Source organism: Herpailurus yagouaroundi, unplaced genomic scaffold, assembly GCF_014898765.1.
Source record: "Herpailurus yagouaroundi ecotype Mexico unplaced genomic scaffold, PumYag 163, whole genome shotgun sequence".
In the NCBI taxonomy this organism is placed as follows: Eukaryota; Metazoa; Chordata; class Mammalia; order Carnivora; family Felidae; genus Herpailurus; species Herpailurus yagouaroundi.
In genome coordinates this window covers 27026026-27046381 of record NW_024412404.1, presented here as the reverse complement: position 1 = coordinate 27046381, position 20356 = coordinate 27026026, and the positions used below count along the sequence as shown (strand labels likewise).

Sequence of the window (20356 nt, the reverse complement as noted above, 5' to 3'; positions counted from 1 at the left end):
GGAGGGGGAGGCCGGCCCAGCCTCAGAGAAAGGAACTGCCCACCAGAGCCCCACTGGGAGGCCAGGTCACTAAAGGCTACCTTCCTATTTCTCCCCTTGGCCTTGGCTTTCAAAAGATGTTTAATCAGTTGGCCTTGGTTTCAAATCTCAGCAATGCCATTTGTAATCTGTCCCCTTAGAAAATTCACTGAACCTTTCCGACCTCAGTTTCCCAATGCACGATGTAGGGAGATTTAAGCCATGCTGGTTTCTTGGAAAGTGGCTCAGATTCCCCCACCCCCATCCCCCCACCCCCTCCTTACCCTCTCCCACAACCTGAGGGCTCCTACCCTGCGAATGACCTCCAGCCCCACAGCCCCACCTTCCTGCCCATACTGAAGACACAAGACTGGCCAGCTGTGCAGAATTCGGGAAGACTCCGTGTGGAAATCCCCAGGAAATCTACACACCCTACCACACCCTACCTACATGCGACCCCAGAGAAGGTGAGGGGGAGCCACTGAGAGGCTCCCCCCCCCCCCCCCCCGCGAGTGAGGCCATAGGCCCCAGGAATGTGAGGCTGTGCCTGCTGGTGCCCGCCAGGGGGCGCGCTGCACCAAGTCGAACTCCTGGCGGGCGTGCACTCCTGGGCCGGCCTGCCGCAGCCCCTCCTGGCAGAGGTGAGCCTGGCGGGGCAAGACTTCCTCAGGCGGGGCAGCCGCAGGCTCTTACCAGGCCAAGGACCGCCAGCAACGCAGCGTCCCCAGAGGCACCGAGGAGCCAGGGAGCCTGCATCTGACTGATGATGTTGGGCCGGGACAGCTTCCTCCTGGTCCTGCCCGCCTCCCCTGCCCGCTCGTCACATGGGGGGGCCGGGGGCAGGGCCAAGGCCACGGCCATGGCCACAGGGTGAGCAGCGGGGGCAGGGAGCCCGAGCGCTCCCTCCAGGCGGTGCCAGAGGAAGGATCCCAAGCAGGCGCCAGGGCGGCGGAGACGGAGGTGTCCGGCCCGGGTCCCAGGTGAGCAGACCCCAGCCGGCATCACCCAGGCAGCTTTCCTGGACGTCTGCCTGCCTGGGCCCGGATGCCCGCCGGGTGGTGGGTGCTCGTTCTCACGGCTCACATGCAGGCGCAGCCCCAGGCTGCCGGGGATGAGCGAGGGGCCACAAGGTGAACGTGTGCCCAGGCCAGTGCAGGACAGCGGGGCCATTCGGCCGCCCTAGAGGATGGGGGAGCAGCGAGGGCCCGAGCGCCGTGGGTCTGAATGTCCCATCTCCACCACGTTCAATTGCGATGGGGTGACTCACAAGTCCACCTCGGCGTACTGTCAGGTTCATGTATCTGCTCCACAGTCGGCGCCTACTGAGTGCCGGTTGTCGTTATTTATAACGTTTGCCGGTCGGGGCATGCCCCGTGCGGGGCATCCTGGCCTGAGTCCAGGAGGACCCGGTGCTCCCAGCACCTTCTCCCACAATGAGCCGGTTGGCCGTGTGGCCGGAACCAACCAAACTGTTCCTGGCTGAGTCATCCCCCGGCTCCCCTGGACTGCCTTGTGCTGTGCTGCTCAGCAAGGGGGTGGGGTGGGGGCAGTGCCCCAGCTGTACTGAGCTTACCTGGGATGTGGCCTGCCCTTGAACACTGCTGCCAAGAATGATGGGTGAGGGGAAGGAAAGGACTAGGCTGGGTACTTGGAGAGCAGTTCTCCTGTCCCCTCTGCCCCTGAGATTGCTTCCCCTCTCCCCGAGGCTGGCAGGCAAGGCCCACCTTATCTGCCCTTCCACCCGTGTTTCCCCCAAAGCAATCGCCCACGCCCTGGAACCTTGGCATCCTCACTGCAGGCTGAGGTCTGCGAAGGTCACTCCCCTAACCAGAGCCCTCCTGGTATAATCATGCCCCCCACCCAACACACACACACACCCCTGATGTAGATAGGGGCCAGTGAGGGGAGAGACCTGCTCAGGGCACATGGCACAGCCAGGACAGAGGCTTAGCACACTGGAGGGCCTCTTTGCTCTGTGATAGCAGAGCTGAGATTGGGTCCTACATCTGGCCAGGAGAAAGGTAGGGGCGAGAAAGAAACTAAGGGTGATCAGCATGTTCAAGGGGAAGAACTAACATTTTACTCACCCTCTCTCTCTTTCTCCGCCCCCCACCCCTCACACACACACACACACACACACACACACACACACATACATGAGGTCAGTCTCATCTATTCTATCCCTCAGCAATCTGCAGTAGTCACTGTATTTGGAGCCCCTCTCCCCACATTGGTCACAGTGCCCTGGCATGTATTCTAGCATCTGTCCCTTTCCTATACCAGCCCAGGTACCTTGTGAAAGCCAAGTCCACCCAGCTCCTGGGATGAGACCAGGTTGGTTTAGCCAATATGTACATCTCATTCCCCAGCCATGGGGACTAATTCAAGGATGAATTTGATTGCCCAGTCAAGGCCATGAGGCAAGAGATGTTTGGGAAAGCAGGGAAGGGAAGCTTCCCAGCATTTCAAAGAGAGACACCAAAAGGTATGTTCTCTCTTCCTGTTAGACATGAAGGAGAAAATATTAGCTCCTAAAGCTGGTACCCAGCGTTTTTAATAATTAGGAAACTTTGGTGTTTCCTAATTGGTGTGGATGAAACAGATACCCCAGGAAACAAACAGGGGAACTTGAGGGTGGGAGGGAACCAGACTTGGTTGACATTATCAAGCTGCTGGATCCAACCAGGCCTGAAGTCCATGTTATAAGGTCTTTCCCACTAAAGGAGCCAATAAATCTGCCCTTATGTCTTAAGCCAATTTTAATTGTTGTTTTTGTTTCCAACGACTGCAAGTTTCTTACTTGATTATTTTCTTTTGACCAAAGATAATAATGGATACTCAGAAGGTATAAATATAAGGTTGCCAGATAAAATATGGGACACTCCATTAAATCTGAATTTCAGACCAACAATGAATACCTTTAATACTATAAAAGTAGATATTATGTCCCATGCAATTTTTGGAACCTACTTACACTAAAAATATAACTGGGCATTCTGTATTTTTATTTGCTAAATCTGGTAACCCTATTTCAGTAGCATGTCCAAATTCATACTACTAGAAAAAGAAAAAACCTGGACACAGACCCAGAGTTTTTAATTCTAAAGCCCCTATTACACCAGGTCATGCAAAGGGCTTCTTCCTGTCACTCTTCATTCCCCTCTGTCACCCTCCCAGTCCTGTGTGCTAAAAGAACACAAAGAAATGTCACTCTGGGTCCCTGAGGGTCTCCGGGGTGGGTCCCAGCTCCAGAGTTCTCTGCTTGCCACTCTGCTCCTGTAGCTCCTTGGCTGGGCTCCACCCCAGCCTCGGGTTTGGGGCTTTGCTGCTCTCTTCAAGCAGTGTGGCTTCGTGGCTGCCGGCTGCTCCCGGTCCCTCCCCACAGGCACCACTTGGCAATTCCTCTGTACGGTCCCTATGCTCCCCTTAGAGAATGACAGCAGCTGGAACTATCCGCAGATGGCCACGACTGGAGCATGATGGCACTGTCCCGATGCAGCCTACTGACGGTGCTATCTGGCAGCCCACAGCCCTGCCTCCACCTCCTGTGTCCGTGATGGCCCGACTCCCTGCTTTCCGGCATCCTGCGGGTAGAAGGGATCTGCCCACAATGAATGCGGGCCACGCTTGTTTTATCTGCATGACAGGGACTGGTTCTGTGATCACAAACACGATACAAGCGCAACCCTGCAGAGGCAGGAGAGCAAAGGAGACAAGAAGGGGGTTAGGAAGAACATTCTGGTAGCTGTCCTTCTAGGGGTTGCTCCTCGCCCCTGTAAACTCCATATGTATTTCATTTTATTTTTGTATTTTTTAAAATTGGCATCCAAATTAGTTGGCATATAGTGCAATAATGATTTCAGGAGTAGATTTCTTAGTGCCCCTTGCCCATGTAGCCCATCCCCCTCCCACAACCCCTCCAGCAACCCTCATAAATATGGAGAATAAACTCCGTATGTATGTAAATGGGATCACAACGCCCCTTGGAACTGCCTTTCCCTGAGATGGCCAAGACCACTGTGTCAGTGATGTCGATGGCTGCCTGAATGCCACTTGGCTGTTTTGTAATTGGGATTTTCTTTTCGATTTTCCACAAACGTAAACCATGCAGTGAAGCTGCTGAACAAGAACTGAACAAAAGCACAGAGCTGAGGATCTGCCACTGGGTGCTTTGGGGGTTTGTCTCTCCGACTGGGCACGAGGACCACGTCCTCAGTCTCCCCACGAACAGGACTGTGGTGCGCACCAGATGAGAGCCACACTGCGTACCTGCAGGTTGCTGTTTGTAGCATTTTCTAGGCTGCGTGAAAAAACACAGCTCCTTTTGAATCCAGGTCAGCTGATGGAAAAGATCGAGCAAAGCATCTGACGTGTGAAGGGCTTTGCTATTTTACTGCCATCATCTTGTTGATGCTCCGCTTGCCCTGAGGGGTAGTTGTCATTATTGTTCCCATTTTACAGACTTGAGGAACTAACACCCACAAGGTCCCGTGACTTGCCCAAGGCCATTCCAAGATCCCTGGGTACACTCGTATTTAAGGGACTAATTCCTCACAGCAAGGGTTCTTGTTTGAAATCCAAGAAAACACCAGATAAAGGGCATTCTAAATATATTTCTTTTCTATAGATGCTGATCTCCTGTTACTGGAAAACAGGAATTAGCTTGTCTGCTTGAGGATGTGGTTGGTTCTTTATAAAAAGGATATACAAGAAATTTGCACATAGACTGCCAGCTTCATTATGCTGCCGACAGCTTCCAGCAAAAGAACATTTGCAGCCAGATATTTCGGTAAGAATTTTATTCTATTCTATGTGGAGTATGATTACCTTTGCTCTGGGCTTCATGTTTGAGAGATAGGGGTCACTTGAGGCTGAGAGATGGGGTCACTCGAGGAGCTGTCTTGGCCTCGTGGGCTGCAAGTATCTAGGAGCATCTGTGGTCGAGGGTTGGACACCGGCTGATGGCACAGCCCTCACCCCTGAACTTGGGAGCTGTTCTGTGTCTGCCTGAAACACAGAGCCTTCAACATGACCATGATTGTTGCAGGGATTTGACTCCAGTGACTCAAAGCTCTGATGACATTCAGAGTCTGTAAGGACCACGGTGCCCAAAGACGGAGGGGGCAAGAGGCAGGTCCTTCACAGGGAAAGCTGTGCATCCTGCTTGGAAGCCATCCAGCCAAGCAGTTCATTCAGAAACGATGAGATGGTTCAGTAGCCCCCATTAAAGTGGCAGGAGGTGACTTAGGCCAAGTGAAACAACCCTCAGGGGGGGTCACATGCAGGTGCTGTGTGGGTGGTCGTGCAGATGCTTCTTGGGGGGATCACGCGGGTGCTGGTTGGGTCGCTGTGCAATGGTGTTCCATGTTCTCTGGACCTGGACACCTTCATCAGATGGTGCTTGAAATCCCAGATACTAGAGGCAGAAATGCAGACAGTGGTCTTCAACCTTGCTGTACGTTAGACTCATGAAGGAGCTTTTAAAAATCCACAGGTATTTTTAAATACTCGGAGACTGGTCTGGAGTGGGTTCCAGACATCAGCGTATTTTTTAATTCCCAGGTGAAACTCATAAGCAGCCAGGGCCAAGGAACCACCAGACCGAAGCTTGGGAGGCCTCAGACCGTACACAGCGGCCCTTGCGGGGGTCTGAGTGGATATTTGTAGGGATGAGGAGTCGAGCTCTGTGGTCACAAAGCCAGGTCGCCTGGATCTGACTCCGGGCTGGACGCGTGCTACGGGACACTTCTCATAATGTTTAACATCCTGCGTCTGTCTCCCTTTCTACAATAGGGGTGGGAAACAGCTGAAATTAGCCCTTCATTCTGTTTGGTTCTAACGCATTAGGGGGCTGTAAAATCTCCAGGTATTTTCCTCTCAGCTGGGTTTATAGCATCATCTGATCAGAAAGGAAAAGTCACTTGCTTTTGTGGAAGGTTCTGGCCACCAGATTTTCACAGCATAGCAGATACGCACCCCCCAGCTTCAGAGTAGAGATGATAATTCTTTGGGGGGAAAAATGAGATATTGCACGAGATACCTGAATTTAAAGAAGCTGATGGAACTAAATTTTTAATGGCAGTGAAATTCACACAACAAAATTAACCATTTTATTTTTTTATTTTATTTTATTTTTTTTTTTAAATTTTTTTTTTTCAAACGTTTATTTATTTTTGGGACAGAGAGAGACAGAGCATGAACGGGGGAGGGGCAGAGAGAGAGGGAGACACAGAATCGGAAACAGGCTCCAGGCTCTGAGCCATCAGCCCAGAGCCCGACGCTGGGCTCGAACTCACGGAACGCGAGATCGTGACCTGGCTGAAGTCGGACGCTTAACCGACTGCGCCACCCAGGCGCCCCCAAAATTAACCATTTTAAACCGAACAGTTAATTCAGTGGTGATTCACACATTCACAACGTTGTGCAGCTTTCACCTCTCTCCAGTTCCAAAGCATTTTCACCACCCAAAAAGAAAACCCCATACCGGCTAAGCAGAGGCTCCCCACCTCCCCCAGCCCTGGCAACCATTGATCCGCTCTCTATCTCTAGGACTTCCCAATTCTGGATATTTCATATAAATGCAATCATAGAACATGTGTCCTTTTGTGTCTAGAGTGATGTTTTTGAGATGGATCACATGGGAACACATATCAGTACTTCATTCCTTTAGACTTAATTTTAAAATCATTATGTGGCCACCAACAGCTCGGCAGCTTTGTAAAAAACGGGCCAGCCATGCTGTTCCGTAGAAGGCTTCTGAAAAAGAGGAAAGTTGGGCAGTACAGAGGAAGCAGTGTCTTCTCATCCTTGGTCTCTCTGGGTCCACCCTTCTGTCTCTCTCCCTTTCTGTTTCTCTTTCTGTCTCTCTCTGTCTCTCTCTCTCTGACTCTCCCCCTTCTCTCTCCTCTCTCTCTCACCATAGATTCTGGAGGAGCCCATTTGGGAGCAGGAGCTTGCTTTTAACTGAAATTAAATTGGGAGACTGGGGGGCAAATGGAAGATCCTTTGGGGTAAAGTTGTGCTGCTGTACATTTCTTCACTCTGCCCAGAGTTTTGTCAGGTCAAGGACCTGCCATATACCAGGAAACCAGAGGCCAGCCAGTACGTTGGTCTCCCACTTGGGGAGACCTGTCACCCAGCCATAAGTACCGCCCTCGGCTCCGCCACTTGTGTTTCCTGTGACACGACCCTGCCCGTTCTCACCACCTGCAGCCTCTTTGCTCCCCAGCTTCCCACACTGCTGCCCACTGGTCTGCCCAGTTCTGTCCCACAGACTGCTGGATTCCCCCAGTTAGCTGACCCCCCCCCCCCGGTTCCTCCCCATGGCGGGTCCAAATCACGGTGGGCAGAAAGATGATAACCTCTGCCCATGCTGAGCCAGAGAGTCCAGAAGGAAAGGGAAGGCTGCTCTGAGTCTGGTCATCCCTTCAGGATCCCAGCTCCTTGGCCCACAAGCTAACCTTCAGGACCAAGATCAGGGAGCAGCTTAGACTGGCCATCCTCCATCACAACCCTCTCCAGCGTCCTCCCAACTCGGGCTTTGCTCACTTGGTCTTTCTCTGAAACATCTCCTCTCCCCTCCCTGCTGTGGATGGCGGGGATGTGAGGAAACCACAAGAACCCAGATGGGGAGGCAAGAGTGTGCACTGGGAGAATAGGAGACTCAGAGAGAGGGGAACTGAAATCATAGGGAGGGAAGCAGTGGAGGAGAGATAGCTTCATACTATGTCAGACTCTTTTTCATGGGCCAGAGGGAGCTATTGAAGGTTGTAAGCGTAGGACTCTTTGGATCAGAATTATAGGACACTTGAAATGTACAATATTATATGTCACTATACTTGCAATTTCAAAAACAAAGAAAAATAGATCAGATCTGTGGTTACTGGAGGTGGGGCCGGTGGGGGGAGGGTAATTGGGAGAAAGTGGTCAAAACGTACAAATTTCCAGTTATAAGATAAACAGGTAGTAAACAAGAGGGCTGGAATGTACAATGTGGTGCCTGTAGTGATATATTTAGAAGTTAAGAGAGTAGAGCCTAAGAGTTATCATCATAAGGAATGCTTTTCTCTTTTTGTAGCTGTATGAGATGGTGGGTGTTAACTAAACGGCAGTGATCATTTCACAATAGATGTAAATCAAACTGTTTTGTTGTACACCTTAAGCCCATACAGTGCTGGGTGCCGATTATATCCCAATAAAACAGGAGAAGAACAATTATTTATAGGAAGACTGATGTGGCAGCAGGGTATGAAGTCAGCTGTCACCTAGATTCTTACAAAGACGTCCTTACTGGTCTTCCTGACCATGGAAACCCATCCGTCTCTTCTTAAAATTTGTTTTTTAATGTTTATTTGTTTTTGATAGACAGAGAGAGACAGAGTTGAGCGGGGAAGGGGCGGAGAGAGAGGGAGACGCAGAATCCAAAGCAACCTCCAGGCTCTGAGCTGTCAGCACAGAGCCCGATGCGGGGCTCAAACTTACAGACCATGAGATCATGACCTGAGCCGAAGTTGGACGCTCAACCCACTGAGCCACCCAGGCGCCCACATCCGTCTCTTCTTAATACTGCAGCTGGAATGGGGCTCTTAAAGCCTAAATCTGATGAGTGTCACTCGCTGAGCTCATCCCAGTGGATTCCCGTGTCAGCACTCCATCTGACTCACCATTACCCATCACCTCATCTCCCATGTCCCCCACTTGCTAGGCACCAGCAATACTGGCTTCCTTGCTACTCCTCAGATGTGCCAGGTTTTTGCGTGTGCTCTCCCCTCTCTCTGAAGTGCCCCTCCCCCCAGACATCCACGTGACTCACACACTGACCTCCTTCAGACTTTGACCCAAATGCCATCTTCTTTCAAGGCTTCGACTGACCACCTGTCTGTGTCCCGATAGGATAGGATATTCAGTAACTGAGTCATGGGTCACCTGACCATCACAGTGACTCAAAGATCCAGGCTGATGAGACAATGATCTCACGTGGTGCAAGTGGCCAATCCAGGGGGTAAAGGGAGCGACTGAGCTCTAGAAAAGTCTCAGGCCAGCAATAAAATCCTTGGTCTGGAAGTCCTGCATGCCACACTCATTGTCAACTCACTGTCCAACTACCCATAAAGAGTCCCAGGAAATATAGTACTACGACGTACCTAGAAGGGCTAATGGGCAGTATTTGCCTAACGGCAGTAATGACCGCACTACTTGCCACCCACCCCGACATTCCTCTCCTTCTTACCTGCATTATTTTTCTTCACATCATTTGTTACTATCTCATATGTTTGTGCATTTAACAGCGTTATGGAGGGGTAGGTTGCATAGGATAAAATTCACCCATTCTAAGTATACAATTCAATGATTTTTAGTATATTTGTAGAGTTGTACAATCATCACCATGACCGAATTTTGGGACATCTCTATCACCCAGAAAAGTTCCCTTGGGCACATTTGCAAATAATCCTTACTCCTGCCCCAGCCCAAGGGAACCATTGCTCTCTGCCTTTTGTCTTTATAAATTTGCCTTTTTGAGGCACTTTATGGAAATGGAATTCTATATTATGTGGTCTTCTGCATGAGGATTCCTTCACTTAGCATAAGGTTTTTGAGGTTCATTCATGTTCTTGTGTGTATCAGTGGTTTGTCCCTTCTCAGCTGAACGATACTCTGATTGTGTGGATGTACATTATTTGATTTATTGTTTGATGGCCTAGTGTAATGGCCTGTCCTGAAGAAAGTTCCATGTTACTTGAAAATAATGTACATTCCGCACCCATTGTAAAGGGTGTCCTATACATGGCAACGAGGTCACATGGGTCGATCGTGTCATTCCAGCCTTCAATCTCATTGCTGATGTCCTGTCTAGTTGTTCTCTCAGTTATTGAGACTGGGATATGGAAATCTCCAGCTCTTGTTATTCAACTGTCTGCCGTCAGTGTTTGCCTCATGTATTTTGAGGCTCTCTCAAGCGTGTATATATTTATTTTTTTTTTTAATTTTTTTTTTTTAACGTTTATTATTTTTGGGACAGAGAGAGAGCATGAACGGGGGAGGGGCAGAGAGAGAGGGAGACACAGAATCGGAAACAGGCTCCAGGCTCCGAGCCATCAGCCCAGAGCCTGACGCGGGGCTCGAACTCACGGAGTGCGAGATCGTGACCTGGCTGAAGTCGGACGCTTAACCGACTGCGCCACCCAGGCGCCCCTCAAGCGTGTATATATTTATAATTGTTACAGCTGCCTCGTGGCCTTGGTTGGACAACCAGTCCATCTCTGCACCTGTCTCTCCTTGCTCCTCACCCCTCACACTCGCTCACGGTGAGGAGGAAAGGCAGGTATGTTAGTTTGCTCTAGCTGCCATAACAAAGTACCACAGGCTGAGTGGCTTAAACGACAGAAACTTATTTTCTCATCATTATGCACACTAGAAATCTAAGATCAAGGTGTCGGCGAGGTTAGTTCCTTCTGGGGCCTCTCTCCTTAGCTTGCAGATGTCTGTCTCTGTCCTAATTTCTTCTAACCAGTTATGTTGGATTAGAACCCAATCTAATGACTTCATTTCAACTTAAACCCCTCCTTAAAGACCCTATCTCCAAATACAGTCACATTCTGAGGTGCTAGGGGTTAGGAATTCAGTATATGAACTTGGGGTGGGGAGGGTGGATACAGTTTATCCCATAACATCAGGAAAGAGCCCTCTTGTTGTCCTGGGCTGCAAGCTGGCAACCCTGAGGCCTCTGTGCCCCAGGAACAAGGAGGCTGGAGAGAGAGGCTGGGCAAAACCCCTGGCGAACGTCTAGACAGAAGCTTTGCCAGACACGCTGCCCGCTGGGGAGCCAAGCGGAAGCCCACACTTACCCACCCCCAGCAGCAGAACCAAGTAGGGGCTGAGTCAGAGGCTTTCCTTAGGGAGCCATTTTCTTCAGATGATTTCTGTTTCTGCACATCTGGGAGAAGTGATCTGACCCTGAGAATGATTGCAAACTAGCAAACCGCAGAGAGGGCTCTCGGCCTTTCTGCACTCTGCGGCTCCTCCTCCCCTCCAGTCTCCTTTACTGCTGCCCAGCTTTGTGGAGGCAGAGCAGCGCCCCCTGTTGGCCAGTTAAGGAAGCTGAGGCTCAGGAAGTTCCTTGACTTCCAAAGGCACACAGCCAGTGAATGGCAGAGGCTGGACTCAACCCAGACCTGAGCTGACCCGTCTCTAGTGTTCATTCATAGCTGCACCTCTACCTTTAGGGACATTGACCACACCCTTGGCCAAAGCCATCAAATCCCCTGCCTGAATTTGGAATGTGCCCATCCAGCTCTCTGCACTGGGTTAGTGGTGCAAACTGGCTTCTCTCAACATGTTAGGTGGCTGGCTGTACTGCTTGCCAGATAGACCCTAGACGCAAGGATAGGAGAAAGCTGCATCCTGGTGACTCGGGAGGAAGGTGAAGATGAACATGGCTTTGACTTTCCCATGGCTTTGACTTTCAGAGAGCTGCCCTAAATGCCATCTCACAGTCAGGGCATCCTGAAACCAGCTTTGCCCAGTGTTCAGTTAACAAATGGTCTTTCCTCCTCTACCCAGATCTCTGCTCCCTCCTCCTTTTAGCCCCATGTCATGATCCAGTTCCGGCTAACTTACCAGTACACAGGGAAAATCAACCCTCCCACCTTGCTGCTGACATCATTTTCCCAATTTGGAAAAGATAAGACTAGTCCTTAGAGAAAGCCAGGCATGGATGTAGATCCTAGGTCCACCACTTACTCTGTGAGCTTATTCAGGTTATATGATCTCTTCATTTGGGTTCCTCACTATAAAAGGGAGATCATGGTAGGCCATATCACAGAACTGTGATCCTTTATAAGGATCCTTTATAAGGATTACACACCTAATAAAATAAATAAATACTTAAATAAATACATAAATACATACATACATACATAACAGATTTCAAAGAAGGGCACACGGTAATTCCTGAAAGAATAAGAATTCCTGTCCAGACAAACCATTGGATTCTGTTGTTAATCTCTGGCTCTGAGCTGTTGCCTTTGGTAATTTTTTGAAAAGAAAGCAGAATGACCAGCTTGTGCCTGATGGAGACTCTGTGTAGGGGCACAAGGACCCCATACTGGGAGTCAGGCACCCCCATTTTATTTCTCCAGCATTCAGGGAATGCAAATCCAATACCAGTCGACTGAGGATCCCAGAGAAAGTCAGACTGTCACAGAGATGAAAGCTCGCTGGGGCCATTAAAGGTGACAAGTCTGGGAAGTTCACTCATGGGATCTCTAATGAAGGGTTGGTAATTCATTTGGCCACTCAGCACTCAATCATTGTGCCAGGCACTGTTCTAGGCACTGGGGATACAGCTGGTAACAAAACCGATAAAAATGCCCACTTCCTGGAGCTCATTCATCACTTGTTATAATCTAATGGAGGGATCTAGAGGAAGCTGCTCTTCGAAGTCTTCCATGTGGACCAAGGGCCTCTGGGAGGTGAATCAGGATCTTCTAGAGACAGGAAGGTAGGAGGTACAGTAGGAGTTGTTTGTGAAAAAGAATAGTCATTCTGCAGCAGCTATGAAGTTTGACATGGGAAGAGCGTAGAAATTGTCACTCCCACCCATACAACAAGGAAGACTATAAATGAACTTATAATCAATGATTTTTCTTAGACCCGTCAGAAAGTTCAAGTCACAGGGCAAACCACCACCTCAAATCTAAAGACGTAGGCAATTCGTAAAATAACAGCCAAGATCAGTCTACCTGACGCAGAAGCCACTAGAATCATAATCTGGTATGAACACTTAAATGCTAAATTTGACTAACTTCTGGAGGCTGAGTGTGGATTCGCTTGAGAGTGAGAAACTCCTGGAAGCCCAGAATTAGCAGGGCGGGGGAGAGGAGAACACTTTCATGGGTTTTGCCTCCAGGAACTGCACCAGAGTCTCAAGATGAAGAATCAAGAAAAATTCCTGTATGTTTTGGACAGGGGAAAGGGAAAAGTAACCACTTGGCAATATGACCAGAATGTTACCCATAAGAAAGTCCTGCCCTCCAAGTAAAACATCTCACCAGAGCCACAGCGGCCTAGTGGAAGGACTCCAACTAGTCCTTCCAACTCCAACTTCCTCTAGAAGTTCGTTTGCCAACTCCAGCTTCCTCTAGACTTCCCTCTCACCGGGGGTGAGGGGAAGAGTGGCCTATTTAATAGTTCTGAGGGTCATAGCCCAGGGACTCAGGCCCACAAAAAGACTGATGATTAGACAAGATTATAAAATGCTTCTCCTCCTCACACCTTCCCAACACATCAGCAGGGCTCAAGTATAACCACGTGTCACAACTGAAAGAGCCGTAAGACACAGGATCTATTTAGGAAGGAGTTCTTAGGGAAACCTAAAGACAGTAGAGAAGAAAAGAAAATAAGGAAGCTAGAAAAATGGAAGCCTCTGGCACCTAAAGATATGATAAACGCTAATCACAGCACAGTGCCCAGCCAAGTTAACATGAAACCTCAAATAAGATCTATTTATTTCAGTTTCTATTGCCCAATACATTAGGTATGGCTTCCAACCAAAAATTACAAAGCATGCTAAAAAAGCAAGAAAAAAAAAAAGACAGCCTAAAGAGATAAACTAAGTATTAGACAATTGCATATGTAAGGAGCTTGGAAGTCACCACTCTGTCCTAAGACCAGGTACCAGCTAAACATTGGAAAATCAGCAACTCTTCTAAGATCCATAAGAGAAGGGAGGACACAGGGCAAACCACTACCTCCAAGATTGGGGACAGACAGGCAAGCACAGGAAGTCACCACTTACTACAGCAGGGATTCACATGTAATAGGAAGCCGCCCTGGGAACCAGGGCCAGCGAAGCAAAACCTGCAGTGTAACTGACGAATTGCTGGAGGTTCGGTGTGGATAACTGAGAGTTAAGAGCTGCAGGAGAAACCCAATCATTAGGAGAGTCCCACAGTATCTTGAGATTTACCACCAAGAGTTTGACCAGGTTCCCACAGTAAATGTCAGCGGGAGGAGAGGAAAAGGAACCATTTTTGAAATACACCAGAGTGCTCTGTTCTTTTTGGTTTTTTAAAGTTTATTTGTTTATTTTGAGAGAGAACACAAGTGGGGTAGGAACTGAGAGAGAGGGAAAGAGAGAGAGAATCCCAAGCAGGCTCCGTGCCATCAGTGCAGGGTCCAGTATGGGGCTCGAACTCACAAACTGTGAGATCATAACCTGACCCGAAACCAAGAGTCAGACACTCAACCCACGGAGCCCACCCAGATGCCCCAGGAGAGTGCTCTGTTCTTAACAAGGCCTGACCTCAGAAGAAACTAGTTAATCAGAGCCCAACCCGATGGGGTGTTATCAGAGCCTAACTGACCTAGAGAAAGTAAATACCCAGCCCCAGGCAGCTCTAGCCAAGCATCAGAATCAGACTCAGCCACGGCAGAGATTTTGGAATTGTCAGGAAGGGGATTTGGGGGCACCTGGGTGACTCAGTTGCTAAGCGTCCGGCTTCAGCTCAGGTCACGATCTCACAGTTTGTGGGTTCGAGCCCTGCATCGGGCTCTGTGCTGACAGCTCAGCGCCTGGAGCCTGCTTCAGATTCTAGGTCTCCCTCTTTCTCTCTGCCCCTCCCCCTCTCATGCTCTGTGTCTCTCTCTCTCTCAAAAATAAATAAACATTAAAAAATAAATAAATAAAAAGTAAGGCGGGGGATGTAAAATAACTCCAATGAGTATATTAAGGACTTTATGACTATACCATAGTTATGTCCAGTGGCTCTGAGGTAGGGATCAGCATGGAGGAAGTTCACTGGACCAAGGCTGCGGAGAGTCAGCAAGCAGGACCGAGCTGAGGGGGAGGCTGGATTGTGACATAGGTACAACAGGGCGTCAGTCAGCTGCCCACCCAGATGAGGCTGGGGTAGACCTCAAGCTCTGTGCTCACTTGGGGCGAGAAGGCCAGGCCTTCATACCCACACTGAGCAGCCATCAGAGGCGGCTGCCCCCAGGAAGGGAGGTACCTTAGGTAGGCGGTGAGGAAATCTCCACCACAGGGAGAGGCTGAGGGCTGCCTATCAGTCCTCGGGTCGTCTGGGTTGCATAGCAGAACCCACTACAGGCCATCTCTAGATTCCCACTGGTATAAACTAGGCCGTGAATGCACTTTTCTCTACAAGGTGACGAATTTGAAGGATACACCCCCAGGGGCCGATGTGCTGGGTCAGGGCTGTGCGGTGTGCTCCTCCCTGAGTCCGGTCATTGGGCCACAGCTGCCTCTGGAGGGTGGCATTCCTCTCTCCACTCACACTCCCCGGGGTTGATGGATGGCAACGCGAGCTCTGTCCCTCCCCAGTGAGACAAATGACTGTTGTCCCCACCTCTTACCTGTACCAAAGAAAGTAACTCGGGGGCTGCATGGAGAATGAGAAGGGGTTTAAGCCCATTCTGTGATGAATTCCTGTTGGTTATGAATATGCTTTAACTGATATTACTGAGTCCGTGATTTGACGACTTCCGGAAGTCTTTATCCTTTCAGTTTGCTAACAGGGGTCACCACAAGGAATCAGAGGCCTTGAAAGCAGATTTCTGGGCCTACCTGTGGTTTGGGGACCCCAGGGGTGGAGGGTGGAGCCAACAGAATAAGCAGTTTCATCACACAGGTACCATCTGGCAGACTCCTGTGCCTAGTCCTTGGCCCTAGAAAGGGACAGAGCCACCTGGTGTTAGATACCTCAGCAGGCTGGGGTTGAGATAGCAGCTTAGCCCCTGCTCGCTGGTGGCCTTGAACACATATTTACCACCTCCGGGCCTTTCTTTCCTCCTAAAAGAGGAATTAAAACATCTTTGGAGAGTAATATGTGTGAACCATAATATCAGGGCTTGGTGCATGGTACGTGCTCAGCAAATGGTAACTGGGGACGGTGTCGCCTTGCTGTCAGGGCTGGCTCTGAGACTGTATGAGTGCATGGCTGGGACACTTATGCGTGCATGTATGAGTGCATTGAGGGCCATCCTGAACAGAGAGGTCAGGCCAGATTCACATGCCCACTGCAAGCAGGAGAAATGGGCCTGATGTCAGTCCCTGGCTGCGTCCTCTGGTCATTGCCCCTTTCTTTGAATCAAAGAGTACTGTGTTCAAGCCTTTGCCTTGGGATCGATGCTCCACACAGGAGTATCATACAGTATAGGGCCAGGGCCCTGAGGCTAGACAGTACCTTTCTGCAAATGACAGCCATGTCCTTTTCCCAGGCTGGGCCAGCCCGAGGCCCAGACCGTAGAGCATGCCCTGAATGAAGCCTCCTGCACCTCTTCAGCCTTGTACACTATCAGCAGGGACCAAATGCCCAGCCCCGCCAGGGGGTTCTTACACTGTATGTGCAGAATTACAGATTTGGGATCTTGTAAGTCCCTTGGGATATTGGCAGAGATTGATATCCAAAATTGAAAATGTGGGGAGAGGAGAAAAATGCCATGGACACAGACCTGAGATGCTCCCCACTGCCCTGCCCTGGGATAGACCAGAGCCCCTGCCCTATGTCTGGTTCTTTGCCCTCTCCCAAACCCTGTCCTGGGCGTAGGCCCAGGAGAGAATGTGACAGGCCCTGGCCTTGACGGTTCACATCTAGAGGAAGGAAAACGGCCTTGGATATCTGTCTTACCCTCTCTGATTCTCTGACACCAACTGGGTATCAAAACAATTCAATTCAATTCAATTCAATTCAATTCAACTCAACTCAACTCAACTCAATTCTGACACTAGCTGTCCAGAATTAGCACAGATCCCGCAGGCTCAGGACTCAGTCCCACAAAACTGCCCCCACTTCAGACACTAGTTGCAAATGGCTTGTCCAGGCACTTCTGTCCAGCTTGACTATGAATTCAGGGATTCGCATGAGCCCCTTCTCAGTTTTGATGATTACTCAAATGGCTCAGAGAACTCACGAAAATACTTGGCTTACTGTTACTGGTTTGTTGTAAAAGGTACAATTGAGGGGCAGCCCAACGGGAAGAGATGCATAGCCAAGGTATGGGGTGAAGGTGGGGGACACCCGGAGCAACCATGTCCTCTCCGGGCGTGCCACCATCCCAGCATCTCCAAGCCAGAAGCTCTGTGAACTTTGCCATTGGCGGGGGGGGGGGGGGGGCGCAGATTTCATGGAGGTTTTATGACATAGACACGATTGACCAAATCATTGGCCACCGGTGACTGAGATCAACTTTGAACACTTCCCAGCAGCTACCATTTATTGAAAATGTACTCAATGTTGGGGCGCCTGGGTGGCTCAGTCGGTTAAGCGTCCAACTTCCACTCAGGTCGTGATCTCATGGTTCATGGGTTCGAGACTCAGGTCAGGGTCTGTGCTGACAGCTCAGAGCCTGGAACCTGCTTCAGATTCTATGGCTCCCTCTCTCTCTGCCCCTCCCCTGCTCACTCTCTGTCTCTCCCTGTCTCTCAATAATAAATAAGCATTTAAAAAAATTAAAAAAAAAAACAACAGAAAATGTACTCAATGTTAAGCTTCATCTGTTTCTTCCCAAGTCTTCATAATAGCACTGAGGGCTGCTCATCCCAAGGAGGATCCCAAGGAGGATCCGTTCATCCCAAGGAGGATCTGAGAGGCTAAGACTTGGTGGGTGGGGGTAGGGATGTCAGGATTCAAACCCAGCCTGTTTCTCACCAACACCCTGTCAGGACTCCTGGGCTGGAATCAAGGCATAAGAAGTTCAGAACCAAGCAGACCTAGTTGGACAGTCTGTGTTAGAACTGGGTGCAATTTGGGGGCAGGAGGGGTTAGCTGTTGTGGTATAACAAACAATAAAACTCAGTAGCTTCGAAGAGTAAGCATATTCTTGCTGATGGGTCATGCTCTCCTGGCCTTCACAGTCTTCTGTGCTCAGGGGCTGGGGAGTCCATGGTGGGGGTGCTGGTTAAGGATGGCCTTGCTCACTTTTGTGGTGGTTGCTGGCTATCCGCTAGGGAAAAATCTGGGGTGATGGAGCCACGTGTCTCTCACGGATACAGAGAGGGCTGAGGAATTTGGGAGATTTTTGCAATCAATCTACCACAGGAGGGACACGGCTTCTTCTAAGTATTGGATGCTCATTTTCCTGGGTCTCTCCTGAGGCAAGATTTCCTAGAGGTAAGCCAAGCATTTGGGGAAGCACTTTCTGTTTTAGGTGACATGCTGTGCACGTATAAATCCTCTCCTTTGCTAGGACCCTGGGTGGCTGAGTGCGGTTAGGTGTAGAGCAGAGACTACCTCCTGGGAGCCTTGAAGCTGAGGCACAACGAGAGCTTCTCTCCCCTGTCTGGCCTGAGCCAGAAGGAAGGCCCAGCAAAGCCTTCCTGGGCGAGTGTGCGTGCAGAGGGAGTCCCCTCCTTTGCAAGAAAAGGCAACGTGAGCACCATCTGGTCTAATTCCTGCTAAAATCAGCCATCTTTAAGCCGAAGGAAAGTTAGGAAAGCACTTCACAGTGGAAATGCAAAATAACAGCACCGGAAGGAATGGCCCTTAACTTGAGCATATTGCAAATAGCAAGTGCGTATTTCTGAAGCCATTTCATGCACTGCAACGTGCCCTGGTGGCAGTGTTGAGTTATGATGAGGATGTAAGTCCCAGAGACAGATGGACCTGGACTTCGATCTCAGCCCCACCCAGACTCCCTGCATGACCTCCGTTAGGCCACAGCCCAGCCCTCAGCTCCACCAAAGTTCACGCTGGCAGACCCTGCTCCACCGTGTGAGCTCATAAATGTGATTTGATCATAACATGTTCATCCCTGCTTTGAAGGGGTGAGTCATGGAGAAGGGGCTCGTTCGCAGGACTTCCTCTGTGTCGTCTAACTTCCCTACAGCCCTGTTGTCCCTGTTTTACATACGAGGGAGCTGAGGCTCAGCGAACACAAGCCACTGATCCCAGTTCCCAGAGCTACCCATTGGCATGGCGATGAATTTGAACTCAGGTCTCCTGGACCTAAAGTCTAAGTAATTTCCATGACCCCTAAGGCCTCCCTGGACTGACTCCTTCTAAAAGACCTCTGGTGACCAGATACCAGAAGAGCATGACGGTCACAAAACATCATGTGCTCTGTGTGGATATTTCTCCTACACTTCTCTCAACACAGTGGCTCAGGTGTGGTTACCTGAAAATCAACCTTATTTATTTTTTTAATTTTGTTGTTTATTTTTTAAAGTTTACATCCAAATTAGTTCGAATCAACCTTATTTACAGAGAGGCAACACTTTTTTTGTGAGTTTTTGATGTTTATTTATTTATTTATTTTGAGAGAGAGAGAGGAAGCACAAGCAGGGAAGGACAGAGAGAGAGGGAGAGAGAGAATCCCAGGCAGGCTCTGCACTGTCAGTGAACCCTGAGATCATGACCTGAGCTGAAATCAAGAGTCAGACACTTAACCAACTGAGCCACAAGGCGCCCCGGGAAGCAACATTGTTATTAGGAGCCAGGCCTCCCATTAGGGTTAGAATGCGGTAGAATCCTTTCACCCTGACCAAACTGCTCAACGTGCTTCTCTTTTGGCAACATGAGACCTTAATCTTTCTTGGAGTTGGCTCAAAATGGCTACCTTTTTGTTGACCCAACATGTTCTCTCAGATCTGAAAGATGCCATCGAAGTTATCTAGTCCAATTCCTGCATTTTCCACAAGAGAAAGGTTTTCTGTAGAGGGAAAAGACCTCAACTGCATGGGACTCAGAACATCGGGATAGGGCCTCAAGTTCAGAGACCAGGTACTTAACATCAAAGTTTTCCTGGGTTGTCCAAAGAGATGCACATAAATGCTCTTATTCAATCCTCTCGACAGTCCTGGCTGGTATTCATGTCCCCATTTTGAAGAAGAGGAAACAAAGGCGTGGAGAGATTAACTCATCTGTCCAGGGCCACACCCCTCACCAGTGGCCAACCTGGCACCAGAAGGCAAGTGTGACTGCAGAGGCTGATTCAAGAAGAACAACCAGAAATACACATGCCTACCCCAAATTAGGGAAATTCATTTCACACCGAGAATACACTCCAACCACTAGTCATTTCAGGCAGTGGTATTTTGTGATTGACTTGACTTCCTCTTAAGAAATGTGAGAGCAACCAGGTTCCTTTTTTCGGGATGTGCCTTCCAAAACATTCTTGCTGTGGCAGTTTCTGTGTTAACCCAGGCTCCCCCTCCCCCTGGAGACTGGACCGGGGCTCCTCTGAACCAGGAACTTGGTGATGAGACCAGATTCCTTTAGCAGCAGGGCCACTCTTTTGCTCCAAAGAGTTCTCAAGTGATAGAGGTGTCCCCTGACCCAGACAACAAGGGGCCTGGTGGGCTGTCTGTTGTTCAGTCCACTTT

General features: G+C 49.7%; 1 protein-coding gene across 5 annotated transcripts in view; it reads left to right on the top strand.

Moving 5' to 3' along the window:
- The first annotated feature begins 728 nt into the window (after positions 1–728).
- Positions 729–20356, top strand: part of ARHGAP22 (Rho GTPase activating protein 22) — a 180591-nt gene continuing 160963 nt past the window's right edge. The window contains exons 1-2 of one of the 5 annotated variants that reach the window (XM_040485693.1): positions 729–998; positions 4646–4807. In XM_040485693.1, coding sequence (XP_040341627.1) covers positions 4759–4807 — 49 coding nt within the window. In that variant the 5' untranslated portion in view covers positions 729–998; positions 4646–4758. The remainder of the gene's footprint in view (positions 999–4645; positions 4808–20356) is intronic. The other 4 variants (XM_040485694.1, XM_040485691.1, XM_040485689.1 and 1 more) reach the window with 4 other exon arrangements.